Source organism: Neopsephotus bourkii, unplaced genomic scaffold (genome assembly GCF_033783945.1).
Source record: "Neopsephotus bourkii isolate Nb327-2 ecotype Australia unplaced genomic scaffold, CSIRO-AGI_Nbou_v1 NB_739, whole genome shotgun sequence".
Taxonomy (NCBI): domain Eukaryota; kingdom Metazoa; phylum Chordata; class Aves; order Psittaciformes; family Psittacidae; genus Neopsephotus; species Neopsephotus bourkii.
The window spans coordinates 769,000-785,965 of NW_026901237.1; the positions used below are offsets into that span (position 1 = coordinate 769,000).

The 16,966-nt window shown below is 56.4% G+C and overlaps 1 protein-coding gene across 2 annotated transcripts; it reads right to left on the reverse strand.

Moving 5' to 3' along the window:
• Positions 1-7,274: 7,274 nt before the first annotated feature.
• Positions 7,275-15,792, reverse strand: AMOTL2 (angiomotin like 2). Of its 2 annotated transcripts, none has more exons than XM_061354423.1 (10): positions 15,682-15,792; positions 14,377-15,200; positions 12,717-12,951; positions 12,048-12,192; positions 11,810-11,902; positions 10,298-10,593; positions 9,907-10,199; positions 9,569-9,780; positions 9,260-9,412; positions 7,275-8,592 (listed from the first exon to the last, which is right to left on the reverse strand). In XM_061354423.1, the coding sequence occupies exons 2-10, from the start codon at positions 15,108-15,110 to the stop codon at positions 8,534-8,536; spliced, it is 2,220 nt and encodes a 739-aa protein (XP_061210407.1). In that variant the 5' UTR covers positions 15,111-15,200; positions 15,682-15,792; the 3' UTR covers positions 7,275-8,533. The 2 variants fall into 2 exon arrangements, with proteins under 2 accessions (XP_061210407.1, XP_061210406.1); XM_061354422.1 differs by having other exon boundaries at positions 9,260-9,415.
• Positions 15,793-16,966: the final 1,174 nt, after the last annotated feature.

Here is a 16,966-nt window from a genome sequence, read left to right on the forward strand (position 1 = left end):
AAGAAAACAGAGCGCAGAAAACGAAGAAATGCCCGGGACTTGGAATCTGCCCTTCCTGACCTGCCGGTGAGCCCTGCATGGGGAAGCTGGGTGCTGGGCAGAGCTGAGCCTTCCTCTCTGGTGAGACCCCCCTGCAGTCTGCACCCAGCTCTGGGGCAACAACACAAGAGGGATGTGGAGCTGTTGGGGCAAGTCCAGAGGAGGCCAAGGAGATGCTGCTGGAGAAGAGAAGGCTCCGTGGGGACCTTAAAGCAGCTTCCAGTGCCTAAAAGATGAGCTTTAAGGTCCCTTCCAACCCAAACCAGTCTGTAATTCCATGAATCGGGGCAGAAGCAAGACGCATTTGGGCTCCAAGGTGCTGGAGACACACATTCAGCTCTGCAGGGGCACAACCCAAAATAGTGGCCGCAGGGTGATGTCTCCACAGTGGCTCTATTCCCAGATGGAGCCACATCAGGGGGCACCAGTTTAGGAATAGCCACAACTGGCGAGGGCAGCCCTGGTGTGCTTCCCTATGTGGAGACAACCTCGCCTGCACCACAAGCATCTTTTCCCTGCCCATGTCCAGTCCAGTTCAGCGGGGGGGGGCCAGGGAGAGGGACACATTTGCCAGTTTTCGGTCTGATTTCATCAGAATTTCCTCCACTGTTTTTTCTTCTTATGTTTTTTTTCTTTAATTCCACTTTTTTCTCTGGGCAGTGGGGAGGAGACAACTGGAAAAACCCTGTGTGTTTTGGTTGCCCTGGAAACATACTCCAAAGCTTCTGGTGGATCCAAGACATGCCAGGAGTTCCAGGACAGCCACTCGTGGTGGCGGAGTCTTGCCCTTGCTTCCCAAAAGGGGCAGGGCACTGCTGCCTGTTGGGTCTGGGCACATCTGGCCCTGACCTACCCACTGAACCGACCCCTGTTTACTCCTCAAATACAGCATTGCTTACAAATTGCTGGGGAATGCCATGGGATCACTTTGCTGGCGTAGTGTTACTTCATGCTGGACCCTATGCAAGAGGAAAAGGGAAAAAACCAGCCCAGGATTGTGCTTTAAGGCTGTAAAAATGCGGGTGGGAATATTTTCCAGCCTGTGTCATGTTCCATCGAGGCCAAAATTCACATTCTGCCTCTCGCTGCTTGTGTTTTTCTCCCTGAAACTCTGAAGGGAAGTGATTCTTCCAAACACCCCCCTCCTCCTTTTCCCCCAGTGAAGAGCTTCAGGGAAACCTTGAACATGTAAGATTCCAAGCACGGGGAGTTGAAACTTTCCCTTGGCCTGAAGCAAACGGTTTCCCTCAACTTTAAGTATTTCAGTGATTTTCCTAAGCAAGAGAACAGTGAGGAATGGGCACCTTCTCTTCAGTTAACACAAGTTCATGCTTGGTGATTTAGAAGAGTTTTAGCTGCAGAAAGGGAAGACAAATTCCTATGAAGTGTTTGCCCCTCAGCATGCAGGAAGGCCAAAAGTCCAAGCTGGACTTCTTCCTGGAAGGAAGAAATTAGGGGGGTTAATATTTAAAGAAGGGGGGACAAAAACCCAACCCCAAGCCACTTCCATATGAGAAGATGTTTCACTTGAAATTTCCAGAGCAGTGTTACTGAGCAGGGGCTCGGTGCTGCTTTAAGATCTGGGAAATGTACTTAAAAGGGGCCTATAAGAAAGATGGGAGAGACATTTTAGCAGGGCCTGTTGTGATAGGATGAGGGATGGTGGTTTTAAGCCAAAAGAGGGAGATTCACACTGGATGGGAGGAAGAAGTTCTTTACAATGAGGGTGGTAAAACACTGGTGCAGGTTGCCCAGAGAGGTGGTGGATGCACCATTCCTGGCAGTGTTCAAGGCCAGGCTGGATGTGGTTCTGAGCAACCTGATCTAGATGAAGATGTCCCTGCTTATTGCAGGGGGTTGGAAGTGGATGAGCTTTGAAGGTCCCTTCCAACCTAAACCATTCTATGATTCTATTCTATGAATGAAGCTCTGTGTTTCTGAAGGCAATAGGTCCAACCTTCTTGATCCCCTGTGGCTGCACAACCTTTGACCATCCTGCTGGGGAAGTGCTGTGAGCCTAGTGTGAGCCTTTTTTCTTCTAAATGAGCTTCTAATGACCACGATTTTCCTCCATTCCAGTTAATTAATCCCTGTCTTCCTTTGCATATCTGGGCTAAGCACTTTGCAGGGCCCTATGGTGAGAGCTGGCATTCAGTCTATTCTGTGTCAATCCAGCCCCATGTGCTGATGCTGGTCCCACAGAGACAGTGTGCTGGGACCTGTCACAAACCTCTAACACTTCCTTGCTGCAGCAAAACCAAATAACCAAGCCCACATCAGTCCCTGCAGGATGCTGACTTCCTTTTCTTTCCTGTTTCTGCTTGAATATTTTCAGTAGCATGTTTGAAAGTGAAAAGCTTTGGAAAACAACCCTGCCCACTAGGAATTCCCAAATGGAATGATACACTTACAGTTGGATTTTTGGGTAAAGAATAAAAGGAAATAAAGAAATAAAAAGTCACCTTGGGCCATGGACAGCTCAAACACCAATGGGGCTGACATGAATAATGGCCAGCATCCTGCGAGCCCTTTGTGTGTTCCTGCTCTGATGGGGTCTGTCTGGATGCTGGGCGACCCCCATCCCTGCAGGCAGTGGCAGCTCCACTTGAGCAGGTCCTGAGTCTCCTGCTATGACTTTGCTCCAGGTGGGGAGGTGATCTGGGATCTCCTGGGGTCTCTGCCAACCTCAGCAATGCACCGACCTCCTCTACCTTTCCCCACTGCAGGCATCCATTGAGGCTCCCCATTGCTCCTTGTCTGCTGGAGCACCTGAAGCATCCCAGAAATCTCACCAGAGGAGCTGGTGGGGACACAGGAGCCCTGACCCATCCCGTGCGTGTTGCACTTGCTCTGACCTCCTGGAGAGATGCAGATAACTGAACCCTGGGCTGGAAAGGGTCTTTTGCCTGCAGCCATGCCCCTGCCTGCCACATGCTGACCCAAAGGCCCCTGTGCTGAGTCTAAGGAAGGCTTTTGGGGATCACACCTAAAAGCAAAGGCCTATGCTGCAGGAGGATGAGGAAGGAAAGAGGAGGAAGGAGCCCTATCCCTGCCAAGGGAGCTGTGGAGCGAACTGGGGAATACCTGCTGCATTCAGGGGCTGGATGGTCAGGATGCTCCACACACATCTTCCAGTGCCTGGGGACACAAAGAAAAGAGCACAGGCAGCATCTTGTGCCCTTACCCCAGCTGCCTGCAGGAGCTGCACCCCCAGAGCATCCCAATCCTCCTTGAGCATCCCCATCCTCTTCAAGTACCCCCCTGCTAGCTCTGCCAGGGAAGGTGACAGGAAAGGTGCTGAGCTGCTCTGCCACCAGGCTTAATCCCAAATTCACCTGCTGCTGGCTGTGGGGCACAGCGAGAGCAGCCAGGGAATGGGTGCAAGCAGAGAGGGCCAGCAAGCTCATCTGCCTGGGTTTTCAAGGTCACAGAGGTGGTGGGAAGGAAAGAAAAGAGACCAAGGAAAAAAAAAGTTGACTCAGAAACCGCAGGGAATTTTTTGCCTTTTTAGAATACTGGGAAGAGAAAAAATAGCCACAGATATTCAAAGCATCCGGGATAATAACAGCCTGTTTACTGTTTGCATGCAAAGATGGCAGGCAGGCAGCACAGCGCAGGGAGGAGGAATGAGGAATTTGCCGTACTCTCGCCACGGCCCAACCACTTCTGCTTACCCCAGCAAAGTGCCAGGCAGCATTCCCGGCTGCCTGCACAAGCAGGACCTGGGTGTCCCTGCCACAGCGCCGGCTGTGGGACCCAGTGGAAGGGCTTTGGGTGGCATTTGGGGCTGGGGAGGACAGAGGAGTTCCTGGTGCTGGAGGATGCTCTATGGCTGGGGGGATGGAGCATCCCAGAGGACACCTGGCCACCATCAGGCCATGTACCTCCCCTAAATAACAACATGCACCACCCGGGTCCTGTCTCTGCTCCAGCACTACACACTGATGCTCTGCATGGAGGGGGAATCTTAGGGGTATCCTTGTAAATGCAATGGGATGCAAAGTCCAACTTGTGGGAGGAGCGTTGGTCGTTCAGCAGAATAAAGCCATGGGGGAGCCTCCAGAAAGGCCTGGGCACAGAGAGGACTTGGGGACCCCCAGAGAAGGTGGTGGGGTGAGAGAGGGAGGCAGGGAATGAGGGAGGGATGGGGAAGAGAAGGGTTCAGCAGGCCCAGCGGGGAGAGCTTCATTCCTGCCGGCCTGACGAGCAAGCCAGGACTTGAGGCAAGAGAAAGCACCATGGTTTGCCCAACTGGTTTGCTGGGAAGCCGGCTGCAGGGCTGGCCTGCAGCACTGCCGAGCTGCCCCCACAGCAACCAGGATTAATTGGAAGAGGAGAGAAATTCCCTTTCTCCCAGATTCTGGTGGGGGATTTTTGGCTTTCCAAAGAGCCATTTTCCACCATAAGAATGTCATGTCGAGCTTGTCTTTCACCATCCAACTCTAGCATTTGGCAAGTGGAAAAGGAGAGGAGGTGCGCGATAAGGGGGTGAGGAGGGATCAGGGCCAACAAAAGACCTGCCAAGGATGCTCCAAGGACCAAGCTTCAACCTCCAGGCTCCAAGGAGAAATGAGGACAAGCAGGAACCAAAGCTGTAGAGATGCTGCTGTGGTGTGGCACTGGGCCACAGAGGTGCTCCCGGCAGAAAGCAGAACCTGGTGTATGGCCATGGGGCCCCAACAAGTTCCTCAGCCTTGTGACCACAGGAGGGACCATACCTCCCCAAATAGCCCCCGGGCCAGACAAGTGTCTGCCTTTCACCCACGAGAGAGCTGCTGCCCCAGGACAGGGCGTCTCACCAAAGCACCAGGGTGACGGTCGTGGTGCTCGGAGCAGAGCCTGCTGGCCCCTTTCCATCTCTGTAGGGCTGTGGATGTGCAACCCACACAAGGTGTTGCATCCAGGCACCAGCCCAGACAGCAGCTTGGCAGACATCTCCTGCCACCCCCTTTTAGGGACACAGGGATGCAAGGCCTGAGGACATGGGGATGCAGGGATATGGGGATCATAGAAATCCCAGAATGGTTTAAGTTGAAGGGACCTTAAAGCTCATCCAGTTCCAACCCCCTGTCATGAGCAGGGACACCTTCCACTAGACCAGGGTGCTCCAAGCCCCATCCAGCCTGGCCTTGAACACTGCCAGGGATGGGGCAGCCACAGCTTCTCTGGGCACTCTGTGCCAGTGCCTCAGCACCCTCACAGGGAAGAACTTCTGCCTTATATTTAACCTCAATCTCCCCTCTGTCAGGTTAAAGCCATTCCCCTTGTCCTGTCACAACATTCCTTTGTAAAAAGCCCCTCTCCAGGTTTCTCACATCCCCTTTATGCACTGGAGCTGCTCTAAGGTTTCCCTGGAGCCTCCTCTTCTCCAGGCTGAACCAGCCTGGAGCTCTCTCAGCCTGTCTCAGAGCAGAGCTTCTCCAGCCCTCACAGCACCTCTATGGCCTCCTCTGGGCTCTCTGAATGCAGAGATCAAGGACACAGGGGTGCTGGGACACAAGTATCAACGACACAGAGATCACAAAGACAGGAATGGGAGCAGGAGCAGGAACAGGAGGTTTGGCTCCCATATGGTATTTCAGCTGTGCTGTGGTGACAAGGACATGTCTTGGCATCAGCAGGAGCCACGTGGGATAAAGCGATGCTGATGGTGAAACCCAGTGAGATGGTGTGGAAAGGGTGGAGGGAAATGCCTGTGATGACAGAGTGATAAAGCAGGTGATAACACACCCCACACCAGCCTTCCTTGCACCAAGGTGTGGAGCTCCATCAGGCTGCTGCTCTGGCTGAAAAGCAACCCTACCAGAACAGCTGCTGCCATATCCATAGGGGCATAGCAGGAGAGCAGGCATCCCCCACCCCCATGGTCCTATTATCATATTCACAGGTGGGATTTTCCTTCCCCTTCCCATATTCTTGCTATGCTTCTCTGCTGCTTTGCTTGTACAGTGCTGTGCTCCCTCATCTTTGGGCTCCTGGGAACTGTGAAAGCCTTGGGAGTAGGGGTCCACAGAGTGACGTGCAGGATGGAGGATGGCGGAGTGGTGGGCAAAACCCTCAACAGGAGCCTGTTCCCTGGATCCCTGGACATGGAAAACTGCCTGCAAACAGCCAGACCCGCTGCAAGGCTGCTCGGCATCCGGATTCGGGTAAATAGTGTGGGGCGTGAGAGCTGCGGTATGCCAGGAATGCTGCAAGCCTTCCTGGGCGGCTGCCTGCAGCTCCAGGGCAGCAGCAGCTAGGGGAGGCAGGGCAGGTATGATCCCTGGATGGGGACCACCAGGACCCCCCCCTCAACACATTCCCGAGGAGCAGCAGCTCCCTGTGAGCTTCACACACAGTCTTCCCCATCACTGGGGAGTGCAGAAGGGTCCACTCCAGACATATGCTGTGCATGGAGCTGGGGGGGAGCCTGCTTCCCCACTAGCAAAATCCAGAGGAAACCATGAGTAGGAGGAACCGGGCTCCACACTTCCCATTGCTCTGAGTCTCCCTAATGATGGAGACCTGCCCCACAGCCAGAGGAAACCCCAAGTTTTCAGGCACAGCTCTTCCACGTTCCTGAAATCGTAAAGCCAAGCTGGTGTTCACCATCATGGTCCCACCAAGACCGGTGATCCTCAGCAGTCCTTAGCCACCTTTCAGAGAGGAGCTGGCAGCAAAGCTGGTTCCTTACGCTGTTGTTCTGCATTAATCCAAGCTAAAGCCCATTACAGAGACTTACACAAGATCTCCTGGTCCCCAGGACAGCACGTTAAAAAAAAGAAATGACCCGCCAGTAAATGCCAAGTGATGTCCAGAAGGGAAAGCCCCAGCCTGGCTGGAGATGGCTCCAGCTGGGCTGGCAGCACCCAAGCAGCCGGAACAGAGTCCCCAGGGATGCTCCCTGGGAAGCATCAATGCAACAGCTATTAAAAACAAAAGTAAAACAACAGCAGCAAACAAAAAGCTCAGAGGGGAAAGGCTGGGCATGATGTGGAAGCTGTAAGGCCCAAACGCTAGGCCTTCCACAAGACCAAAGAGCCAAGCAGAGTGGGAAGGACTTGGAGGTGGCTGACAAAAACCAGGGGAGAGCTTGGAGGCCAGGTCCAGCTGTGCCTGAAGATGAGGCCACCAAGGGGTGCCCATGGAGGAAACTTAGGAGGACCAAAGTTTCAGCCAGCTCACCCCCTAGGCCCCTTCCCCTCACTCTGTCTTGCCCCATTACATGGGGGAAAAATAAGAGCACCCATGGGTCAATATTTGAGGTTTTTTTATTAAAATACTGTTATACCAAGTGGAATGCTACAGCAATCTCGGTATAGGGCGGCACATCGAAACAGCCAGGTTTACGTTTAAATACTCAAGATAACTTAAAACGCACAAACAAGAACTCATCGTCTTTGGCAGGAAAAACAAAAGTTCACAGCACGAAAACAAACAATACTTACAAAGAAACACCAATATTAATATAAAATATATTAACTTGTGGGGAGTTTTTTTTCCTCTTTCATAACTTTTGTTCATTTGTTTTCCACTTTGTAAACAACGCATGAGAACCGAATGCGTTTGGTACATGTCTGGGAGAGAAGAATAAAAAATGCAGTTGTCCAGCAAATGCACACACAGAGTGAAAGAAAGAAAGACAGAGAGAAAGAACATATATATATAGATGAAGGGCAAGAAGGGAGGTGTCTGAGCTCAGAGGAGAGAAGGAAGCATCAGCGATGGCTACAGGCAGAAGCCAGCTGACAGTAGCCAGGGGATGATGCCGCAATAGGCGCGATGCCATCAGCCATCCTCGGCTCCCTCTGAGCATTCCACCTCCAGTTTCCAGGGGATTTCTCCTCCACCTTTTATTCTCTCCATCATCATTTTCTCTTTTGCTCCAGCATCACCCAATCCCAAACCCCTCGCTGGCCCATGATAACAACCCAGAGGCAGGATGCAAGGTGATGGCTGCAGATGATGGAGGTTGGGGCTCCTGGTGTTTGGCTTGGCCACGATCTGTGCAGTTGATGGGACCCCAGAGGATCCCTCCTGGCTCTGGCCTTGAGCAAAGACATAAGCTTGTGGAGACGGTTTGGGTGAACAGAGAGGGATTTTCCAGTCAGAGGCCAAGCACTTGGGTGGATGTGAATTGCCAAGACCCAGAAGTGGGATGGGGATGGAGCTGGGATGGGAACAGAGCTGATGAGGGAGGGTATGGGAAGAAGCCCCCTGCTTCAGGCTGGAACAATAAATAGGTTGCTCCTGTTGTCCAAAACCCCGGTGTGTTCGGTGTTCACAGGGGGGTCATGAGCCCCCTCAGCCACTGCAGGGTCCTTGGGCTCCAGCACGCCCTGCGCAGCTGGAGGCCCCTGTGGGTGCTGAGTGGGGACCATGGCCCATGTGCTGAGACCAGCCACAGGGACACCACTGAGCTCCAGGCTCGGTCCTCCCTCCTGCAGGCTCTGCCACCCTGATCCAGTGCAGGCAGGGGGGAGAGGGGCCAGTGTGCAGTCCATGGGAGGCCTTAAATCAGGATCTCCACCATGTCAGACAGGTCAGGGGCTCTGACATCAGCCAAGCTCTCTGCAAAGAAAGAAGATAAGAACTGGAGGAGAGGTAAAGAGCATCAGTACCCACCCCACCAAAGGGCTGGCAACAAGTGTACTGCAGGTCCAGCCTCCCCACAAGGGGTTCAAGGGAAAATTACTGCATCATGAAAATAAAACAGCAACAGGCTGAGAGAGCTGGGCTGGTTCAGCCTGGAGAAGAGAAGGCTCCATAGAGACCTTAGAGCAGCTTCCAGCGCATAAAGGGGCTACGAGAAATCTGGAGAGGGGCTTTTGACAAGGGCAGGTAGTGACAGAATAAGGGGAGATGGTTTTAAACTGACAGAGGGGAGATTGAGAAGAGATGTAAGGAAGAAGCTCTTCCCTGTGAGGGTGCTGAGGCACTGGCACAGATTGCCCAGAGAAGCTGTGGCTACCCCATCCCCAGCAATGCTCAAGGCCAGGCTGGATGGGACTTGGAGCAACCTGGTTGGAACTGGATGAGCTTTAATATCCCTTCCAACCTAAACCAGTCTGGGATTCTACAAGCACCTGCATGGATTCAAACCCACCAGACTAAACTGGGTCCTTTAAAATGCTTTAAAAAAAATCTCTGATGCTCGCACAGGGCCCATTTCCTGATGCTTAAGCCCACATGCTGGAGCACCTTTGGCTCTCCTCCACACCATCCCTGGGGCACTCACCCATCAGACCAGCCGGGCGCTCGGTGCCCTCACCCTGACCGCTGCTCTCAGCCACCCCATCTGTCTGCGTGCTGCCATCCTTGCTGCCGTGCTTCGAGTGGGATGGCAGCGGCAGGGCAGTGGGTGCTGCTGCTCCTTCGCTGGTGGCTTTGCCTGCTGGAGGAGACAGCAGTAAGGACTGAGAGCTCCTACAGCTCAATGAAGAAGTCCCCACTCCCCAAGCTCTCTAATTCCAAGAGTGCAGGGGAAATTGCAGGCAATTCCATGCTGCTGAGTGAGGGCAAGGAGCAGGGATGTGCTTCCATTTACCTGTGCTGCTGTGAGAGCTGCTCTCAGACAGCCGGTCACTCTGGCCAGCCCCTGGCCAGCTTGGGGCTGCTGAGGCAGCAAAGATGGAGGGCACAGACTTGGCTGGTCGCAGGGAGCCCTGGAGAGTTTTGCTGGGGTCCCTCCGCGAGCGCTGCTGCAGGACCTTGATGACAGCATCCTTCTCTAGGATTTGGGCATGAAGGGCTTTTAACCTGGAGAGGAAAAGTGGCACAATTTGGGTGAGGAGGTGGAAGGAAAAGAGAAGAATGCAGACCCTGCCCAACCAGACCACAGCACAAGCTTGTTGGAGGAAAATGCCTCCAGGAAGGTGGGACTACCTGCTCTCCATCTCCTGGTGCTTGTGGCTGGCCAGGAGGAGGTCCTCATTGAAGCTGCTGTTGGGGGAATGCCGCGGGGACTGGCTGATGAGGGTGGTGTCCCGCTGGGCGGCTGCAGTGGCTGCGGCGTCCATGGCAAACTGCCGCATGGTGCACTCCTCCAGGTACTTCTGCTCCCACTTGGTCATGTCAGCCTCCAGGGCCAGGATTTTCTCCTCCTTCTCCCTCAGCTGCTCCGAGAGCGTGTGGGCACTCAGCTCCGGCGTCCCTGCACCCACGGCACCTGCCTGCCTCTGCGGCACAGAAAGGACAGTGAAAACCCAGCAGAGGATGGGGAGGCGCTGGGGGGATGCGGCACACACCACAGGCTGCCAGCAGCACCGGCACCCACCTGCTGAGCCCGCAGCATCTTCAGCTCCTGCTCCAGGCGGGTGCGGAGCCGCAGCTCCAGTTGCTCCCGCTTCTCACAGGCAGCCTGGAGCTGTCCCAGGGCTGCCTGCAGCCGCTCCACCTTCTCCACATAGGCACGCTTCTTCCGCAGCTCAGCCTCTGCCTTGGCTGCCCGCGCCTGGGCGCTGCCCAGCGCCTGCTCCAGCAGCTCTGCCCGCCGACGCTGGTCCTCATTGGCGCTGCGCAGCAGGGATACCTCCCGCTCCAGCTTCTCCTTCTCCTGCTGGTGCTCATAGCCTGTAAGAGAACACCCAAGTGTCAGGCAAGGAGGATTCACTGCCCTCAAGCTGGAGCTCTTTGCACCATAAAAACTGGCTGTGCCATCCCTCCTACAGCACACAACATATATGGGGGGCAGAGGGACACAAGCCACAGGGGTAGACAGTCTCCATTTCATAGAAATCATAGAATCCCAGACTGGTTTGAGTTAGAAGGGACCTTAAAGCTCATCCAGTTCCAACCCCCTGCCACAGGCAGGGACACCTTCCACTACACCAGGTTGCGCCAAGCCCCCTCCAACCTGGCCTGGAACACTGCCAGGGATGGGGCAGCCACAGCTTCTCTGGGCACCCTGTGCCAGCGCCTCAGCACCCTCACAGGGAAGGACTTCTTCCTCATCTCTAATCTCAATCTCCTCTCTGTCAGGTTAAAGCCATTCCCCCCTGTCCCTACAGGCCCTTGCCCAAAGCCCCTCTCCAGGTTTCTTGTAGCTCCTTCAGGCACTGGGAGCTGCTCTAAGGTCTTCCCGAAGCTTTCTCTTTCACAGGCTGAACAAGCCCCAGAGCTGGACGCAGGACCGCAGGAGGAGTCTCACCAGAGCAGAGCAGAGCAGAGCAGAGGGGAGAATCCCCTTCCTCAACCTGCTGGTCACACTGCTGGGGAGGCAGCCCAGGACATGGTTGGTTTTTGGACTGCAAGCGAACACTGAAGCTGGGTCATGGGGAGCTTCTTGTCTCCCAACACCCTCAGCCCAAATTTTGCCTCATGAAGGATAAAAGCTGCCTGGCATGAATCCAGCCACCTTAAAGAAGGGAATGCTATCCCTCCCCCATAACACCAACACCACATTTCTATGCTAAAGTAATGGATTTAGGTATATTTTCCCAAAAATAAGCCCAGGCTTGCACAGCTGCAGCATGGAGGAGGGAGGAGTAAGAGAAGGGCCAGGCTGCAGGATGGGAGTGCTGCCTTGGTGCTGGAAGAGCCAGCACAGCGGCAGGAATGCAGGGAATGTGGGTCACGCCGCCAGCCGGCCGGCTGGGATTAATGGCTCAGTGCAGGCCAAGAGCTGCTCCATCCTCCCCAGGGAAGGGCGAGAGCTGCTGCCCAACACTCATCTCCTCCTCCAGCCAAAAAGAAGCCCCTCTGTCCTGCCCAGCCAAAAAGAAGCCCCTCTGTCCTGCTCAGGGATGCCACGGAAGCCAGGCAAGGATGGGTATCCCATGGGACTTACTTTGTGCCAGGAGCTTTGCCATGCTGCCCTGGTTGCTGTCATGGCTTTCTTGAGTCCTGCTGGCCAGCTGCTTGTTTGCAGACTCCAACCGCTCTAGTCCAAAGGAAATTAAACCCAATTAAGATTTAAATACAAGAGTTTGGACAGAGGAAGTGGAAGAAGCCTGGAAATACCCTGTGGGGGGAAAGCTCAGGGACAGAGAGCACTCACAGGGATGGGGACATAGAGGGTCCCTCACCTTTCAGGTCCCGGTTAAAGTCCTGGAGCCGCCGCATCTCACCATCTCTCTTGTTCCTCATGGCTTTCTCCAAAGCTTCCCGTTTGGAGGAGGCCTTGACGAGGTTTTCGTAATCCTCTGAGATGCGCTGGATCTCGCTCTCCAGCTGGGGCAGAGGAATGGACAGGCCAGGGTTAGATATGCGTGGAATGAGGAAAGGAAAGGGAGGTGCTGGCCAAAGCTCACCTGGGTCACTCAGCCCAACCCAAGCACACCCATGGGACCCCCACCTGGCCTGGCCCTCAGAGCATATTTTTGGGGGGGAACTGGTATTTTCTGCCTTTTCTGCTTGCAAAGGAGTCCCTTCCACAGGTTTTGGCTCTGCTGTAGCGCAGCCAGCAGGGAACAGCCGCCCCTTGTGTGCGGCCACACAAAGAGCTTTCTGTGGTGGCCAGGGATGGGGGGGACACGCAGAGGGAGTGGGTCACTGGAGAATGGGCTCCTTCTCCCCAGTCCCGGCTGCCGTGCTGCTAAAACACAGCTGCTCGGGGAGAAACGAGCCACCAGAAGGGAGGAGAAGGAGGCATTAAAACACTAAAGGGGGTGAATTTTCACAGCAGCTGGTTGAGCATCCCCCCATCTAAGGCAGGGAGCCGGGGAGGGGAAGGGAATGATGCCATGGCTGCTCACCTTCTGGATGCGGCTCGCCTTCTCAGAGCAGCTCTCCAGCTCCCGCCGCAGCTTCTCATTGTCCCGCTGGAGCCTCTCATTGTCCCGCAGAACGGCATCTACTCGGGCCAGGCGGTTGCTGGTTGAGACTGCCTGGGCATTCACTAGTGCCTCCACACCAGCAGGACCCAGTGTACCTGGGCACAGAGTGCCTGGCAGCGGCAGGAAAGCAGTGGGGACATGGGTGGACAGCACCCTGCAGAGGGGGAGAAGGATGCTCAGTAGGGTTTGGCAAGAGAGGGAGAGCTGACCACAGTCCCAGAGTCCCATTGACTGCTCCAAACCCAAACGGGTGCTGGTGACTCCAGCTCACCCCAAAAGAGGAGGGAGGCTCTGTACCCTGCTTTACAGCTGTGGGAAGCATTTCCTTTCTAACTCAAGCATAGGAAATAAACCCCATCTTTCAGGGATGCCTTGACCTGACAACTCCTGGCTGGTGGGTCAGGGTGGGCTCCCAGCCCCCCCAGGCCTACCCTATTGCTGGGGATGCTGCGGATGAACAAGAACTCGACAAAGGATGCACCTTGGAATCCAGCAGCACTGCCCCTTTCCTTTGTTTTCTGGGCAAAGCAAGGGCTCCTGGCATGGCTCCTCACCACCAAACTACGAACACATTCTGTCTATATTCGGAGGAGCAGGGCCAGCCTGGCTGCCCCTTGCACGACCGCTCCGAGTTCCTCGACATCCCGTGGCCGCCTTGAATACCCCAGGCAAGGCGGCTGAGCATGGCGCGGCCCCGCTCTGCTCGGGCTCCCCGCCAAGGGCCTGCATTCCTGCGGGATGATATAGGAGCAAGGAAGAATAAATACATCTTCCTCACGGCTCCCCTTCCCCTCTTTGTTCCCTGGAAGGAGAAGGTTTTCCTGCTGGAGATGCTGTTGCTCTCCGCCTGGATAGGCTGGCAGCAGTGTGCGTCCTCCCATCAAGCCTCCAATTCCCTTCCTCCCATAGTTTTTCACACTGAAAAAAGTTGTTTCCAGCCCTCCTGGACTTCTCCCCCTCCCCTCCCAAGCCCCAGACCTCTCCATGACCCTCTTGCAGACAACTTGGGGCTTTGCTGGAGGTGTCAAGGTGCCCAAGTGAAGGGGGGAGCTACCCAGCACTGCTCATAACCTCCTTAAACCACCCGGCACTAGCCCAGGCTTAGCTCGGCAGCAATCCCATGGCACCGGCAACAAACCAGTGCTATGCGGACACCCCCATCTCAGGGCCACAGGATAGGTTTCCATGGAATAGGGAGCACGTTTGCCTTCCACCCCACCCCATGCCTGTTCCGCATTTAGCCATTTCCTGAGCTGGTTCCAGCTCCTAAATTAACCCCAAATTCCTCCCAGTGCATGGGGAGGGGGCTGGGTCTGCAGAGGCAGTGGGATTTTCATCACCAGTTGGAAAAACCCAACTGTGCTGAGGAAAACTGGGGAGGGGAATGGTCCCCGCAGACCCCAGAGGCTGAGCCAGATCTGATCCCACAAGGACAAGAGGTTTGGCAGTTGCTGCCCCAGGCCCCCCACTGCTCTCTGCATTCCATATCTCCTAAGCATCCATCCCAGCTCCTGGGACACCACAGCTAAGAGGCACCCAGTGGGGACCTGAAAAGCAGGGCCTGGGAGTTGCAGGTTACCTGATTTCGGGATGCTGAAATCCAGGACCTTCCTGGGAGCAGGGTCGGGGTTCAGCCAGGTAAGTGTCCTGGGAAGGGATGACGTAGGGATACTCTGGAGGGGGTCCCCTTGGCTCTGGCCCCTCGGGATGCTGCCCTTGCAGGGCAGCCAGCTGGTGGTGACGGGAGAGCTGGGGGTAGCTGTGGGAGGCGCTGATGGGACTCTGTGTGTTGGCCCCACTCCTCTCCAGCGACAGCCGCATCAGCCGCTCACTCAGTGACCGCACGTGGCCGTGCTTCAGGTCCTTCAGCCCCTCATCAGAGCATCGGGTGCTGTTGCTCTCAGCCCCACGTGGGCTGTTTTCACCCCGAATCCCTGTGCTGGCCCCTCCATGCTGCTGCCCACTCCGCTGAGAGGCGTAGTACTGGGAATGCGCCTTGGCCTCCTCATAGGTCGGAAGCTCCTCGCCCTTGTGCTGGGGCTGGCAGAGCCGATAGACGCTGTTCTCCAAGTAGATGTGGTCGGAGTGATGCTCCTGGCCCTGGGGTTCCTGCCGCGTGGACTGCTGCACCAGTTGGCTCTCCTCGGCACTGAGGCTCTCCAGGGAAGAGCGGGGGCTGCCGGCGCCACCGCCGCGCAGGGCCTGCTGCTGGATAGCCAGCAGAGTGCGGTTCTCCGTGAGGTTCCCATAGCGCAGCTGCTCCTGGATCAGGCGGTGCAGGACCGTCCCGTTCGAGTCCTCCGCCGTCCTCATCTCCGCCCGCGCCGTCGGCAAAGCCACGTTTCCAACCCGACAAGGGCGTCCACGGAGGTCCTTTAGCAGCCACCAGCCACGCCGAGACACCTGCATGGAGAAAAGAGGGGATAATGGGTGAAGAACCGGCCTGGGCAGGACGCAGTGCCGGTCAACAGGGTTTTGTTTTCCAGGAATCCCATTCAGCACACTGGGAGGTTGGCTGGGACTTGCCGGACGGGCAGGAGGCTGTGGTGGCGGAGGGACCTCAACCCACTGCCGTGCTTGAGCACTGGCACTCTCATCGCACCCATGACCAGGGCTGGCGCCAGGGGTCGGGGCTGGAGTAGGGGCTGGGGGTCGGTACTGGCTTCCCACGGACCCGGTACCTCCCGCAGGGACCAGGGCTGCCTCCAGGCCCGGAAAACAGGGGATAAGGCGGCCCCGCGGGAGCGGGCACGTAGCCATCGGGCGGCTCGCACGACCCACCGACCGCAAATCCCCCGCCCCGCTGCCAGGGAGAGCCGAGCCGGCCCCGCACGGAGGTCTCCGTCCCCAGCGCCGCTGGGAGCCCCTCCGGGGCGGCACTTACCGGGGCATGGCGGAGCGGGGCGGTGGCGGTGCTTCCCGGGGAGCGCAGCGACGGGACTGAGCGTCCCGCCGGCAGCGGGGGCCGGCCCGAGCGCTGCTATGCCCGGAATGCAGGGCCGGACCCGCCCCGCTCCGCACCGCCCCTCCCCGTCCCGTCGGGGCTGCTGCCGGCAGGGGGGGCACGGACACGGGCACGAACGCGGACACGGAGGTCGTGCCCGGGGTGTGCAAGGGCCCACGGGGGTGTCACGGGCGCTTGCAGTCGTGCAGGGGGCCTGCAACAGACCATAGACTCCCAGACTGGTTTGGGTTGGAAGGGTTAAAGCTCATCCAGTTCCAACCCCCTGCCATGGGCAGGGACACCTTCCACTAGACCAGGGTGCTCCAAGCCCTGACCAACCTGGCCTTGGGCACTGCCAGGGATGGGGCAGCCACAGCTTCTCTGGGCACCCTGTGCCAGTGCCTCAGCACCCTCACAGTAAAGAACTTCTCTCTCATGTCTCATCTCAATCTCCCCTTCGTCAGCTTAAAGCCATTCCACTTGTTCTGTCCCTACAGGCCCTTGTCCAAAGCCCCTCTCCAGGTTTCTTGTAGCCCCTTTAGACACTGGAACCGACTCTAAGGTCTCTTCTCCAGGCTGAACCAGCCCAGCTCTCTCAGCCTGTCTCTAGGGCAGAGCAGCTCCAGCCCTCACAGCATCTCTGTGGCCTCCTCTGGACTCTCTCCAACAGCTCCACATCCCTCTTGTGTTGTTGCCCCAGAGCTGGATGCAGGACTGCAGGGGGGTCTCAATAGAGCACAGTAGAGGGAGAGAATCCCCTCCCTCGACCTGCTGCTCATGGTGCTGGGAAGGCAGCCCAGCACGCAGGTGGTTTCTGGGCTGCAAGAATACACAGTGCAGAAGTGGGCCGGGGCCTGGTGTGTGCTACACGCACACAGGAGGCTTGCAGCTGCTGGGATGGGGGGGTTCAGCAGCCCTGCCTGCCAGCTGTCCTGGAGCATAAATCTTCCCATTTAATCTCAGCTCAAAGAGACAGCATTGTCTGCAGGACCAACCTGGCCCCTCAAAAATCTGCTGGCCCCATCTGCTCTGCCCTCATGCCTTGTTTCCTCACGTCCCCCCTCCTCACATGCCCCGCAGAGGGGGATGTCAGCTTGCTGCAAGTGCAGCCATCCCAGCCTGTCTAGTACTGGGTTCAGTGCCTTTGAGCATCCCCTGTCCTTCTGCCAGACTCTGTTCCCCTATTTCGGAGGACGCCATTCGCAGCACGGCCACAGGACTACAG